At 32.4% G+C, this 16,464-nt stretch overlaps 1 protein-coding gene across 2 annotated transcripts in view; it reads left to right on the top strand.

Annotated features, from left to right (window-relative positions):
* The window catches only part of LOC106668262 (RNA-binding protein 12-like), a 28,992-nt gene extending 14,074 nt beyond the window's left edge, over nucleotides 1-14,918 (top strand). For both annotated transcript variants that reach the window (XM_014396852.2, XM_014396854.2), the window contains exon 3: nucleotides 12,264-14,918. In XM_014396852.2, the coding sequence (XP_014252338.1) occupies nucleotides 12,264-14,616 (2,353 nt within the window). In that variant the 3' untranslated portion in view covers nucleotides 14,617-14,918. The remainder of the gene's footprint in view (nucleotides 1-12,263) is intronic.
* Nucleotides 14,919-16,464: the final 1,546 nt, after the last annotated feature.

Here is a 16,464-nt window from a genome sequence, read left to right as displayed (position 1 = left end):
ACCCAATCTGCAAATAAATTTATTTGTAGTATTTAGAGGAACATTGTTGAACAACATAGAATTAAACAGTTTTAGTGACTAGCACCAGAACACCTGCTTAGCTTGCCAGGAATAGTCATACAGAATGATCAAAGATGTACAAGCTACAAGTAAATTTTGTTGCATTTATAAAGGCTCTTTGATGAACAATTTCAGTGAGTGGGATCAGTTAAATAAAATTTGTAAGACATTGTTATGAGGGCAAGGTGTAGAACTAGCTATTCTTGCGGGAATGGACCAGGATGGTCAGAGACAACCAAGCTACAAATAAATTTGTTTGCAGAATTCAGAGGAGCAAGTTGTCGAATAAAATTTAGAATTTAACAATTTTAGTGACTAGCATCAGAACTATAAAATCTGTTAGATGTTAAGAGGTCTACAAAGTGTGGATGTGGTGTATTTGTGTGGCTAGGCTATTAGGATGATTTAAGGTGTACATGCCACAAATAAATTTGTAGTATTTAGAGTACAACATTGTTGAACATCATAGAATTAAACAAGACGCATCTCTGTAAGAACAACCAAATTGATGGATATTGTGCTGCCTATGAGTATCGAAAGTGCCCTACTTCAAAATAGGCATACCAGGATGATCCAAAATGTACAAGCTACGTAGAGAAGTTTGTTGTACAATTATCATCCCTGTTTGTAAAAACAATTATTGTGGATATTGTGATGTATACGAGGTGTAGAATATACCATATAATAGACATACCAGTGATGGAAGACCAGCTACAAACAAATATGCTCCAGAATTAGTAGGGCAACATTATTCAACATAAGTTTTTTATCGGTTTTTGAATGTATTATAATAGGTCCATGATATTCTTGTATTCAGCAAAAATGAGAACTTCACAAGTAATTTTTTTTTTACATAGGAGCCAACGATGACATTTTAAGGCTTTGAATCAAGTAGGAATCATACTTGCCGCTACAAACTTTATTCATTTGCACCTTTACTTAATCACGCTACTAGTGTACACTTAGTTTAAGGTCACAGAGAACTTCTAACATACGTATATATATTTACCTTTTATAGTTTAATACAGGTGGGTGTAGATGGCTCGGAATCTTCGAGTAACTTTGTTAATATAAGAAATTCAATAGAATATTTTTTATTAGTATTAAAAGGAAAAAGTCGAGACAAATTTGCTTATTTCAAAATTCTGTAATTACATTTTGTTTTAATATTTACCAAAAATAGTTTAGCTACCTAGTTTAGCTTCGGGAGCAAATGAAGATTTGTGTGATCATCGACGGGTAACGGTGTAGAATGGATATTGTGTGTATTACATACACATAATGGAGTGTGCTGAAGAAGGTATTCATCTAATCAAGAATTGATGGTAAGTTTTTTAAAAATGAAACAGTATTTACTAATAACTTTCAGATGTATAACAGAACTCACAAAAAGCACTTTTGCCTTCGTCCTATATTTTTTTTTATTTTTAAAAAGAAAAACTGATAAAAATGAGAAAATTTTTAGTCAAGAGTTTGTACTTATATATTATCGTAAATCGGGCGTTGGGTGGGTAGAATAAGGACACACCGGAATTGCAACTAGGAAAAGCAAGAATGGGAACGCTGGCGAACTGCACGTTACGTTTCTGCATTATTGTTTCGCTGGCCCCTTTCAAGACTTCATGACAAAGTGCCAGCTCAGAATCTCGACATTGTTCCCTTCTTGATGTGAATACTCGATTACAAGATGATTACATTATTTTAATGAAATTTAGCACTTTAAAGTGGGTCACTTTTTAGTCCAAAGGCACTATATTGTCATTTGATCAACTGGTCAGTTGTCTTGTTCACAAGACTCAACATTTCCTACTTCTATCATTCTCTTATACCCTACGATTTCTATTACGTAATAAAATATTCTTATATTTTATGAACACAATATAGAAAAACTATTTGAAAACAACAATGAATTTTATTAAAATAAATTTACTTATTACTTAAAACTAAAAAAAAAGCCTCCTTCCTTCTCTACCTGAGATAAAAGAAATCCAGTTAAAATGTGGAATTATTAACAAAACAAAATACATATTTCTTCATTGACCTGGATTTTTATTATCCTTGTCCAGGGAAGGAAGTCTGGTTTCATCTCGTTATACGTATGACTTATTTATGTTGACCTTTAATCCGATACTCTACCTTTGGAATAAATCTGGGTTGCCGACTGCCTTTTACTCTTTACTGGTGCGAACAACTAACCGAAACAGGAAAAAGAATATGGTTCTGAAATAACATGAGCAAATCAAGAGCAAAGAGAAATATTTTTAATTACTGGGAAATCTAATTTGCTCAAGAATCTTTTCTAGATAATGAATACCCTGGGAAATGATGACTTTTATTCCCCAGTTTATAACTATATAGATATATTTTTGATCACAATATTTACCGTACGTGCTAAGTTTCTGGATGTTTTCTCTGCAAATTTGCTTTATATTTGAATTAATTTTTTTTTGTAAATATGTCTGAAGATATATGATTGTCACTAAGTTTTCTCAGTGATTTGTTTATTGATTCAGTCGATATTGGTTAGCAAATACACAGTAAACATCATTACAATCACTCATGTCAATGTCATGTTATGCTCGAGGAACAGAATGACAAGTAAATATGCATTTATATGCAAATTTATATGTTGAAGATTGATTTGACTGCAACGTTTGGCGTTTATATTACAATGTTAACATTAAGCCATATTGAATCTACAATGACTACAACTGATTCTCCACTGTGAAATAAATTGCAGTTGTGTGTGAAGATATCATCACGAAGAACAATTATATAGGATTAATCTACTAAAAGTGATCCTTTAGCCTTAGCCCAAGACCTTTCTGTATTTTTAGTGGTGAGAAAAAAAAAGAAAGGTGAATTTGAAATTAAAATTCTATAGATGGCATATTTTAACAATACAATTTATATATATCTAAAAGTATATTATTTTTATGATGCTCTATTAACATGTTATAATTTTGTCTTTTTTTTTCATTTTGCCCAACGTTGTCTATAAAATTTAGAATGTAGTAAGATTTTATAATTTTTTTTAACACAAAACAGTCTTCAAGCATGATATTACAGGACATGGAATTGAAATTAATTAATTATTTTGTTACAAAATTTGGCAAAGTGGTGGAGCCGTACACATCTTTTTAAAAGTGATGTTATGGGTCTGAATTAATGTGCAATAAAAATTCTCAAATATACCATATAGTTTTTGCTAAAAATAGTAAAATATGCAATGTGAATGTCAAGAGACATCACCCAACTAATAATTAATTCTTTCAGTCTAAACGTTTTGGTTTAGTACATAAATAGGACAGAAATATCTTACAATCAGTCACAACGTCTACGTGTTTTGTATAACGTAGAATATACAAAATAAAAAATTAAGTCTAATAAAATAGATGATATAAAGATAGATTTCAAAGTTAGTTTTTGCGTGTAGAACGTGTTTTATCACTTAAAAAATATTTGTACTTCGAAAAAATGTTAGAAATTGGATTGTCAATTTCTTGTATGACAATTTTGCTGTTTCCATTTAAGATTTTATCCATTTCCCCAATTCAGTCAATCCAATATTTTTGATAAGGCTGTTTTTGAATTTCTCTTGTATTAATTCCTACTAATTTCTGTTTTTCGTTGAAAGGAAAAATCCAACATGCTACTTTCGAATAAGTTGTTCCCACTTCGGACATTTTTGTTTGTTTAATAGGTTGAAAATATGAAAGAGGACCGAGTCTGACTATTTTGGTCTTTCAAATGGTGCCCTTTTCCACAACCCCTTACCCACAAAATGTGTTATGATTCAAATAAGAAAAAAGTAGTTCAATTTAGCTTAGTCAATTTCAAGAGAATTGTCTGATATTTGTATTTTTTCTTCTTTCTTCCTGGCAAGTAGACTGAAATCTGAATCATATTTTATGCTTTTGTTATTTTTCCTCTCATCTTTGCACAAATATGGAGAATACAATTTGAACCTTAGTACCACAGATGTATGAATTGGATCGATATCTGATCAGTGCTTGTGAAAAGAATATGCAATTGCATACCAATCCGGGCTAAATCATAATTCTTTATAAGTAGTGAAAAGTGGGTCAAGTCCAAAATCAAAGCCAAATCACGAAATCGCATAGGTTTAAAATTTTGTTATCAAAATGGAGCGACATAAAATTTTTCCACAAATATGCTTTTCAGATTCTCAATGTTAACCTAGCATAAATGGAGTGGTTTATTTTTCCATGTTCAGTGCAGTCTCAGTTCTGAACTCCCTCTTGCAATCATTAGTAGGAATCATTAGTAGGATTAGCAGGAATGCAATAATAATAGTGATAATATAAAAGACCTTTATTTACATACAATAAAATACCAACATTACACTGTGTTCAACTAGCTTTTTCCCATGATCATAAACCACCAGGGGAGCTACAAATTTTTGAATTTGTATAGTCAATGAACAAGTATAATTTAATACAGAATAATTTAAATAAACAGACTTCTGTTCCCCCTATAATTTTTTATTGGGGCATTTTTGAGAAAAACCCTGAGACACTTGAACTTTAATTTTCTGTTTTGTTTCTTATGGACCAAACAGTTTTGACCTAACTCTCCATGATAATAGGATATGTATATTAACTAATACAATGGTAAGGTACTTGTAATGTAAAAAATATTTACATTTTTTTTAAAAGGTTTCTGACTGAATTCGGTTTTCAATTTGGAGCAACTGTTATTGTTTGCAAAAAAACTATTCCAAAATATTTGTCAGAAAAACAAAATCTACAACTTCTTCAACCAAGAACCAATTTATTTATTTATGGTACTGAAAGAAAATTTTATAAGAATTTCCTCATGTAACATTGATTATTAGAACACTGGATGTAGCTTCTAAAAGTGCTATTCAACCTGGTGCAAATTTCGGTCCCTGTGTATGCCATTTTACATACAAATAAAATTGTTCAAATAAACCAAATATGTTTCACAGATATGATGTGTAATCATAATTAAATTCTTGTGTTAACTTACTTATTCTTACATGCCCATCTACAATACATGACAAGTTTGATCCAAAATTGTACTCCGAAGGTATTCCAACAACTATTCTTTAGTCGAAAACTTTAAACACCAACATTTTAAATTCAGAGAGAATTGAGTACTTGTTATTGAAATATGTAAGCTTTCCCCTTAATTTTTATAGTGTAAAGAACAGCTTAACAATACGGCCAAATTTGAACTTTTTAGATTTAATCCAAAGTTGAGAGTTTAATGTGTTGTTTGTGCACAGAGAAGCACATTTTTTGTACGGATAGTTTTAAATCGTGGGTGATATACGGAATTGGCCACTCTTTTCACGCTTCTAGAAGTAATATATGTAAAAAATTTATGGATGCACTACGTATCAACATTTTAATATAAAATAAGAAAAACACATTTAAATGACAAATAAAAATACAGTAGAAATCCATTTTTCCAGACGAATGGACCGAGACTTGTCCGGATGATTGAAAGTCTGGATAATCCGAAAATTTGTGATTTTATTAGTATCGTGTCATAAAAACTGGGACAACCACACATACGAAAGAGAACATTTTTATTCATATATCAAGTTACATTTAAAGTAATAAATAGTTTTTATTAGTTTGTTTTTGTCTAAGTCCGGACATGCGTTTCTCGAAAAATTTATATGTAAAAAATGCCTAATAAAAATAATATAAGTAAAAAAAAAAAAAAAACTTCACGGGAAGCCAACATACAAACAACATGACACAACAATTTCTAGTTTTTTAAAATAGGATCACCTTTATTTTATTTTATTTATTTTTTAAATTTTATTTATTTATTATATTTTTTTTAATCCTTCTTCTGTGACTAGTGGAACGGTGATTTGGTGGCCTTTATGATTTTCGAACGATGAATTAAAGATCCCATAGTCGAATTATGAATTTTAAAAAATTAATATAAATATTGGGTTGTCCGGAAAATAATGCAGGATTTTGGTATTAAACAAAAAAAAAGAAACTAGTTACTTTAAAGCAATGTTCTTTAATCAAAATAATTNAATGAGTAATCCTGTAAACGTAAACAGAATATTTTATATAGATTTTTTTTAATGAAAACTTAAAATCCTGCATTATTTTCCGGACAACCCAATACATTGAGAATTATGAAAAATTTATAAGAAATATTTTAACAAATGGGTCTGGATAATTCAGAAGTCCGTATAATCAGGGTCCAGCTAAACGGGTTTCAACGTTATTATTGCGTTCTTATTACAAAATAGAAGTTTTTTTTTTCTTATCATGTATAGATTTCATTACAAAAAATGTCAAAACGACATTGTCAAAATAATTAGGATTCTGAATATGATGTATGTCTAAGGAATGCATTATTTTAAAAAAATGATGAAGGACAAAAAAATATTAAAAAAAGAAAAATAATTTGTTTGAGAGACTGCGCTGTACTTAATTCAATTTTCACAATTCAACCACTTTTGAATTTCAGTCATCTAATCAGCACTTATTTTTGTTAACGAGAATTTTTTTAAAAGCCATACCTTTATTTTTATGACACGTGAATATAGATGCTGAGATTTTATTAGTAGGGTTGGCTTATGAGATTGGGTCCTTTGATGGTAAATTTTCACTCTCAGACCTAAAAAAGTTGTATGAATCATATAATAACTCATTTGACCCTGAAATATATACCTATAATTTAAGGTTGATCTACTTTTCTCCTGACTTAAATCTTACATTGAGATTTGCTATATGGAAAAAAATAATTTTCACCCATGATTTATTTACAATAATTCCTCATTTGTTTATTAAATAAAATAGTACGTAATGACTTAAGGTTTAATTATACATATTTATTACAATAAGAAGTCTGCGGTGGCTGAGTGGTTTGGGTGTCTGTCTCTTTGCCATGCTAGCGGTTCTGAATTCGAATCTCGGCAGAGTGATGGAATTTCAATTGATAGTAATATGCAAAAGGTATTGTAAGGTGGTTTGACCCCTTGTTTCAGACATCCAACAGTTAGTGACATTAAGTCCTCTTTTATACCAGGAATTTTATTGCAGTAATTAAAAAGATTTTTTACACTTTTTCTGTCTGAAAGTAGTTGGCCATTATGGAGTCAAACGGGTTTTGCCCTTATGCAGTTAAATTTTCACCTATTATGTCCAATATATAAATAGACGAATTTTAACATTTCTAAATTAAATTTTTAGCATATTATTTAACAATTATTAATAAATTAATTTAAACAATTAGACTCATAAAATGGGCAAGGGAATTGACTGATTGTCTCATTGCTGTAAAAATTTTTATCTGGTATGATATTATATGTATAAGAATAACAAAGGTATACTTCAACTTTTTTTAAGTAGTAAACTTTTAAAATTTTCATACCTTATTTACAAATATGATTAAGATCTGGATGATTAAATATTATTTTTTTATTAGCAAAGGGGAGATGTTAATGAAATGGGGTGAAATTTATGAACCCCCACACACAGAGATAGTAGGCTAATTATACTAATTAAAAATTAATTAAATTCACTAGTTTCGTGGTCCGCATGACAATTAATATATTACAATTAATTGAGGTTTTCAGTTGAGATAAAAAAGTTAATCGCACGAGCGGGATTCGAACCCACGATCTTCGGCTTGATACGCCGCTGCTCTACCACTTGAGCTATCGTGACCTCGATCCACTCGGACACCNTTTATAAATATATAGATTGGGAATGCAATTTTTCTACATGACTTCACTAGGGATTTTGGCTGGGCATGTCTGGAGAAGTTAGCAGTTCTGTTTTATTTCAACTTGCTTGTTTTATTATTTGTTCTGTGTGCTTGTTTTCACGCCCTAATTATTTTGATTTAAATTATACGCAATATTGTGAAACTGATGGAATCATGCTAGCTGATATTTGCCATACCAGTGGTTCTCTGTTCCAATCCCAGCATAATCTATGGCTTTTTATTTAAGAGTAATATGAAAAATGTATTGTATAGTGGTATGACTTGTCCATGACGCCCAACAGGTAGTTGAACGTACGACTGGAATTATTTTGTGAAACTGGAGGAATCTGCGAGAGGATCAACCCGTGATTTCATCCTGGTTTTGTTTGTCAGACGTATTTTTTGATTTTGAAATGAATGATGGAATGAGTGCTGTGTTCAATCCTTTTTTAAAAAAGATACCTACAGTAAGTTGTTTTCCAACAATCCGGATTTTGAGCCCTTAGCTTATAATCAGGTTGAAGGATTTCTACAACCACGTTATTTTTTGATGTGTTTAGGCTTTTGCCTATTAGACAGAACTAGCTAGAATAGACCAGGATGATTGGAAAATATCAAGCTGCAAAAATACAATTTGTACCCGAGGCAAAATGTTGCTCAAAAGCTATCCTTTCAATTTTTTAAAATATATTTTTTTTAAGTTCAAATCTAATTTTGATATCAATCCATATTTAGTAGTCATAGTTGACCTATTAATTATTTTAATATAGTTTTGAAGCAGCATTGATGCAGAAGTGTTGTGAGTAACTAATATTTAACAAAATTTAAATATTTAATATCAAAAAAATTATTTAATAGGATTTTTTTTCAAGATGATATGAATAATTTATTTTATATTTCAATATTCTGATAAGATTCAGAATACTAATTTTTTAAGGATTGAATTTTTAATGCTAAAATTAAAAATAACGAACTGTGATTTAAAAAAAAATGTTTACTTTGGATGTTTGTTGAAAAATGTTTGTTTGAGTCACCTATGAGTTACGGGAATGCAGGCCCAATGAAAATGCAAAAAAAAATTTTTAAAATTTGTTTTTAGTATAACATGTTTTTCAAATAATTGACTAAACAGATAGCCAACATCTTTTTGTAGTTTGATGTGTCACCTCTGACTTTGAGGTGCATCACCCCTGAAATTAGAGTATGCAAGAGGTGATAAGTAAAACAAGGGAAATAAACACTAATTATGAATCAATTTCATTTCACCTTTTATTTAACCTACAAATACACAATTCGAGTTAGTCCCCTTCAAGTCAAAACTTAGGACAAATTTTATAGCAGACTTAAGGATAGGGTTTTCAAAAGATAGGGTCACGGCAAGATCCAGTCAAGCACTCCTGCCTCGGCTTGCTCGTTACCCCCGACTTATCTCTTATGTCCAGGATGAACCTGTGACAGATGTTTAAAAGTCTTTCATTATTCATCTAGTTAACACTATTGTGCATTTTATACAATAGTTTTTTTTTTTCCAAGGGTGTTTCAACTATGAGGTTATATGAATCCTTAGGTGCTGGTGTTTTTGAAAAAAAAAAAAGTCCATTTGTAAGTATGTCAGAGTCGAACGGAGAGCTGCAGGATTCGAACCCGGGTGTACCTTACATCTTATTAAGTTCTAATTAATAAAACTTCAAGGAAATATTTGCAAATTAAAACTACATAATACAGAAAGAATCGAAAACCTAATAAATTATTCGATGTGCACAGAAGCTAATAATTATTTGATATGCATATCAATTAAAAAATATTGAATGAATGAACACTTGATTAATTGCAAGATAATTTAAGAAATTAACTGACAAAATAAATAAATAATAATAAATGGCTTTAAAAAAGTTTTGCAAATAAAGGATGTAAAATGCAAAAACTGAGGGAATGCAGTAGCCGAGTGGTCAGTGTGATAGACTCTCGGCTCGAAGATGGTCCTGCGTTCCATTCCCACCGTTGCCCATGGCCCTTTTTTCCTCGGTACCTTTCCCCTGACTACATATATAGATGAAACAAATACTTTTGTCTCTGCCCTATGCGAGTTCATAAGACCAAAAAAATTTTTTGTAATTAAATAACTTTATTAAATAAGCATCTTTTAATACTTTTGTTATGGGTGCCAATCCAGATTGGCGAAGCGAGCATTCCCTATATGTGGGAGATGTTCCAAAATTGACATGTCTCCTTGTAACTTGTTTAATAAATTTTTGGGTCCCTGATGATTTAAATCATCTCCAATGTAACCCCAGAGAATTGTGGATTGATCCTAATTTGTCGAAACAATGAAAAGTGGCACTCACTTTGCCAACTTCTTTTCTTATATTGCCTAAGTTCTCAGGTTCTGGCATCTTAACAGACACAGAGGACATTTCTGATGTTCCGACTTGGTAAAGTTGGCAAGTTTTCTTTTTCTTTTATCCTTTTCGTTTTTGTTTTAAGGTGGTATTTTGATTGTTGACGGCCAGTAGTCTAATTCTACTTGGTTTATCTCAGGCCATTTTTTATTTCTTGAGATGGTTTGTCTCTTATTAAATTCAAGTTTCATTTTGTTCTAAAGTATATAATCCATACACACAGAAAAGCATTTAAAAAAAAAAAAAAATGGTTAGGTATGCTCACTTTTGGTATGAGTATTGGGCAATAAATCCATAATTTATGTATAAAGCAAAAAAAAAAAAAAAATCCTTGCAACTATTGTTGCTGTAGAATTAAAAATATTTAAATAAATGTTTGCACATATCTATTGTGGATACACAATAAAATAATGAAAAAATGATTGATAGGTAAGTAAAACTTAAACCTGTCAATGAAGGAAAGTTTAATAACGAGACTTTTCTGTAAGGAGCATTTATACGGATTAATTATTAATTAATAATAAATTAAGGTAATTGAGATGTGATTTACAGCACGTTATTACAACTGAAATTATTGAGACATTAATAGCTTATTTTTCATTTTGTAAGAGCTATTGAGATGTACAATTAATGTGAATGTGAGCATTGGATCACAATCATTCAACTAAAAGTAATGGATTGAAAAATTGAAGATGGCAAGAGGCTGACAGAAAAAACGTGGATATGTAGTTCAAAATGATTAGAAACAGCCAAAAGTTTATCACCCAGAAGACCTCTATATGAAATCTTACACATTTGATTTGCCACTGCAAACAGAAGAAACTTCGGTGTTATTGGCTGTCGTACTTAACGAAGTCGGACTCATGCCTTTTGACTAGATAATTTTTGTCCATAACGCAGCTTTAAAGCTGAATTCATGCATACTTGTTCTTAAACATATTGTTAATATTCTGTTCACTGCAATATGGTGGTGGAGTAACTTGATACTCCCATCACATAAACATTCAAACTGCCACAAATAAGGGGGAGTACTGGATATTCTTCCATCCTCTTACTTCATGCCAATAAATGTGCTATACTCAGTAGATTCTGTTTTAAGTGTTAGATGTATCGACGAATTTTCTACTCAAATACTGTGAATAACAGTATGATCTTGATGAGAAATCAGTTTCCATTGTTAGAGCAAAGTTTTGACCTATTTTTAGTGTCTGGGGAAAATAATTAAATATCAGTCCTTGGCAATGTTGGGACAGAGTCAGTGTTCAAAGAAATTGGAAATTGTAAATGAAAAACTTAATTATTTATTATTATTATTTATTTGTTTGACAAGATATTTTCTAACAATAAGAAATTTGCATACAGTGGGGCCCTATGCGTCCTCTTTAGCATATCTCCATTTGTGTACCATACCTTCTGAAAAACATTATTGTCGATGTTGATGGGAAAATGTTCACGAAAAACCTTTACTTTAACAAATCCTTTGCGTTAACAAATCGTTACAGTATTGTTAACTTAATTATGTCAATTTGTAGACATATTTAAGATCGTTTCGCTCTGATGACCTTAAAATAGGTCGAAAGCTTGGCAGTAAAAACTAAAATCGCTTTTTTATCAGGGACATGATCCAGAATATTTGTGGATACAGTCGAAACACCTTTGTCCTTTGTGTGCTTAAGTGCAAATATTGTATCGGGTGGCATGACTACCAATCTTTATATGGAGCCGTGAAATAACATCCTTCAATTATGTAAAATAAATGTTATGTCCAAAAATAAGTATCCCCGTGGATCGACCTACATGACCTGAGTTGATAATATATTACAGATTTGGGATCACAAGTTCAATCTTGCATTTAAAAATGTTTCAAATAATGGTATAAATTGGTATAAAGAAAATATCAGAAAATGCATTGTTTTGTTGTTGGTTTGGCTCATATATATATATATATATTTATTTAATTATATACTGTTATAAATGTACATATATATTTTTAAATATTAGTTTTACAGAAAGGTTAATTATTTATTGTTTATTTTTTGTTCTCTATTATTCATTGTTAATTTTTTTTTGTAGTACTGATGAAGATGCCCGCCAAGCTATGCTTAAGGATAATGGCAAACTGAAGGAGGTGAAAATCAAATTATTTCTCAGTTCAAGAACTGAAATGCTGAGAGTAATTGAACAGGCACGTCAACAGGCTATGAAGATACACAGCTTGATGCACATTCCGAATCAGCCAACCAACATTCCTTCAGTAATGTCAAAGACAATAGCTGCACCAGAGGAAACTCCTGAGAATGTGAAGGAAGATTTGAATAAGGCGAAAGATGATGACAATAGACGAGACAAAAGGGATAGATCGACGAGTAGAGGGAGGTCTAGAGGAAGGGGAAGTGACTCAGACCGCTCTCACGAGAAATCGAGGAGTCGCAGTTATAGAGATAGGGAGCGTGATAGGCGTAGGAGGGATAGAAGTCGTTCAAGGAGCAGAACGCGCAGTAGAGACAGGTACAGGAGTCGAAGAAGCAGATCCCGTGACAGGAAGCGAAATTCTAGGGATAGTGATTCAAAAGACGCACCTCGGAATAATAGAAACCGAGATAATAGAAACCTTGATAGGCAAGACAATAAAGAAGGCCATGGTAATGGAAATATGCAAGATTGGAATCAGTCTCAATTTCAACCTAAATTGCCGGATCCTCCTGCAATCCCACCAAAACTATTGCAAATGCATCAGAACGGAAAAGAGCTCTCACCTACCAATGCTTCGATGCCATTTATGGATTTAGAGAAACGAGGTGGGTTCCCTTTTCCAAATCAAATGGCACCGTTGATTCCTCCATTCCCGCCAATGCAACAAATGAGACCGAGAGAGGGTGGTTGGCCTGCGATGCCTATTCCACCAATGATCGATCCTTCACAACTGGCCATGCAAAGGCCACCAATGATGAACAATATGAACACGGTGATGTTTCCAACACCAAACATGATGTCAGAAGCACCACCATTTGATTCGTCATGGAGGATGAACCAAATGCCTCCTATTGAAACTCAAGTCGAACCGGTCATAGAGAATTCCGACCTTTGTGTTGAAATTCGAGGATTACCTTTAAATGCATCTTATATCGATGTGAAAAAATTATTTGATGGTTTAATAATTCCTTCTGATGGCATAAAGATGATTAACGATACTCATGGTTATAGAACTGGGATAGCCTATGTCAAATTTTCCAATGCAAATCACAAAAAATCTGCTTTAAATCAAAATGGAAAAAAGGTTCGAAGCAATATTGTCGAAGTTCTTCACCTAAGGGATACAATATATAAAACTGCAGTTGATAATTTTAAACCTGATAAAGATGTTATTTTAAATTCTGTAGACATGGATATTGATAACAGCGATGTAAATGAAGAAAAGTGGCCGCCGACCGGTAACAAACATGTTTCTGCAGAACATGATACATCTAAACATTTGTTACCCAAACATGAGATGTCTAGGAAGGAAGATCTATTAAGAACAAACTGGATAATACTTAAAGGATTGCCTATGGGCACTAATGAGAGAGATGTCTTTGAATATTTTAGGGATAAAAATCTTTCACTGATTCAGGTATTTTTCGTGCACAATAATGTAGGATTGAGTATCCCAGATGCATATTGCTGCTTTCTTTCTAATGAAGATGCTGATAAAGCTGCTTCTATAAACAACCCAGTTATGGGCAGGACCCAATTTTCAATACTAAAAACATCCCGTGAAGATGCCGAGCGGGCTACAATGACTTCTTTCCCTCAAGAACCTTGGAATCAAGGTTGTAGACAGGTTGGTGGTAACAACTCCGTACCACAATCATTCCCACCACGTGTAGCTGTATGTCCTGAAAACATCAACCCACACCAAAATATAAAAGCTTGGAGACAGCCTAATGAAGATAGGTTTAAGAAAAACGACAACTTTATGGAGGGTAGGTTTAAAGACCCAAGGAATGACTCATTTTCCGGGCGAGGGGGCTCGACGAATTTCAGAGGTGGAGGAAGAATGAACAGGTTCGGAAATGGGCCGATGGGCAACAACGGACCTCCCATGAACGGTCCTATGAAGGGGAGGATGAATCAAAGGAATCGCGGTCCTTCACCCCCTGCTTATATCGATGGAGATATGTTGGAAAATTTTGGACAGAGAGGTTGTGTCGTATCACTTGAAAATATTCACTTCAAAGCAGATATTGAAGAAATTATGGACTTCTTCAAGGAGTACAATATTGAACACGATGATGTTATTAGACGGTTTGATGATAAAGGAAGGCCTACAGGTGATGCAAGAGTTGCCTTGCAATCTCCTGCAGAAGCTATGAGGGCTGTCAGAGAATTGAATTTCAGACAGTTGAGAGGCAGAACTGTAAAAGTTAGTTTATTAGACGTACACTAATTAATTCCATGATGTAAATAAATTAATAATTTTTACAATTCCCACATTTTTTCTAAAATTCATGTTTTATCGATGAATTGCAAAGTTATTTGAACACTGCTTTATAAATTAACAGTTTTTTTATTCAGGGGACAAAAGTGTATTTACTTTTTTGGGTATATTAGTTTCAATTGTTCCTACAATGTATAAAAGTGTAAATAATTATTTTATATAATGTTGGGAACTGTTTTGCTTTGAAGAATAATTATATATTTTTTTCATTACATGTAGCTTTTGTAAATAAAACCTAAAGTTAATTTTTCTGTAGTTTTATCTCATTCATTGTAAGCATTTACTCTTTAGGAGAAAATAAGATTTGTTAAATGTTAAAGCTTGTTTTGTTTATTACACCTAAGCTACCCGCTCTTCTGATCATGATGATATGATAGATACAAGAAGCAGGTTTGTGCTACCTACTGCTACCTTCTTATTGTACCTTCCTAGTTCCCTAGTTCAGTACAATAGACACTCATTCCTTCTCATAAGTATTAGGCCATTGACTGTCTTTGCTACAATTTAATTCCTTCAATTTTATTTTATCCTACGTTGTGTCGCCATTAAGCCGTTGTTTCATATTCGAAGATGTGTGTAGTGTTGCTTCCTCCTTGCATAATCTGCAAATGGATCGACATTGAAAATGCCCATGTTATGTAGATGTTTTCTCAGATCCAGTTACCAGTCCTATCGCTCCTCCGAATGTGGCCCTCTCCAATTGCAGCAGTGAGTTTCCAGTCTTGTAGTGAGGGTTGTTTTAATATAAGCTTATTGGTCTAGCACCCCTTGAGTTTACCTTCTTTTTCTTAGTGATGGAGTACTTCAGGGCCTATATATGGCCTTGCAGATCCTCTCTGCCCAGTGTCTGCTTTTTCGTTACCAAAAATTCCTTTGTATGTGGCACTCAGGGTGGTTTTGGTTTTGGGTGTATTCACTGATTAGTTTTGATGTGAATTTTTATATGCTAATGCTTTAATAGCTGCTTGGTCATCCAGTCTTATGATTATTTTTTTGCCAGTGTAATTCTTGTAAGATTTTATTGTTTTTGAAGCCTAAATGATCTTAGCTTCTTCTTGTATGAATGTTTCCAGTGGAAGTAGATACAGGAGTTGATTAGAGCACTTGTAGGGGTTGTTCTCAAAGTCCCTGTGATATATTATAGGTTTGCTAATCTGCTTCTTAATCATAAAAAGTAAGGATTTTCAAATGTCTCTCAAAAATTGTATTAGAATGAACCTAAATTAATCATTGGTTTATGAAAACGTTTATTGCTGGATATTTGCTCAATTAGAAAAAATGCGGTAGGTCAATTTAAGTGCGAAGTTGTGACTAGTTAAAGGTGTAAAATTTCATGAGGTCTGTGGGTGTGGTCGTTTTCGATAATTTTTCTCTGCTTATCCACTATTTGGTCCAAAAATCAGACCGAAAACTGCAAAGAGACGTAAACCAAAATTATCTGAAATTACTGTCTAATTGATAATGATTTTGGGGGTGTTGGCAGATTCTAAGCACATAAATAAAAAATTTCTGCGTTTAAGCGAATACGATTTGGAGATAATCTACCAGATAGCAAAACCAGCGAGTTTAGGTGTACCAGGATGGTAGGTAACCAACTACTGGACCGACACCTAGCAGACAATAAGAAATTTCAAAAAAATAATTCTTGTGTTCATGAAATTTGTATCCTTACGAGCAGTAATTAAAAAAAGGTAAATTGTGAGATTTTGTACAAAAACCGGGGTCTGCGGGGTAATGATGTAGTTTGTTCTTTCAGATCATTTTGTTCTATTTATGTCAGATTGTTTTGTGGTTTTG

Source organism: Cimex lectularius, unplaced genomic scaffold (genome assembly GCF_000648675.2).
Source record: "Cimex lectularius strain Harlan isolate CLEC.00 unplaced genomic scaffold, Clec_2.1 scaffold71, whole genome shotgun sequence".
Taxonomy (NCBI): Eukaryota; Metazoa; Arthropoda; class Insecta; order Hemiptera; family Cimicidae; genus Cimex; species Cimex lectularius.
The sequence above is the reverse complement of the archived record's forward strand: the minus strand, read 5'-3'. Positions and strand labels throughout refer to the sequence as shown.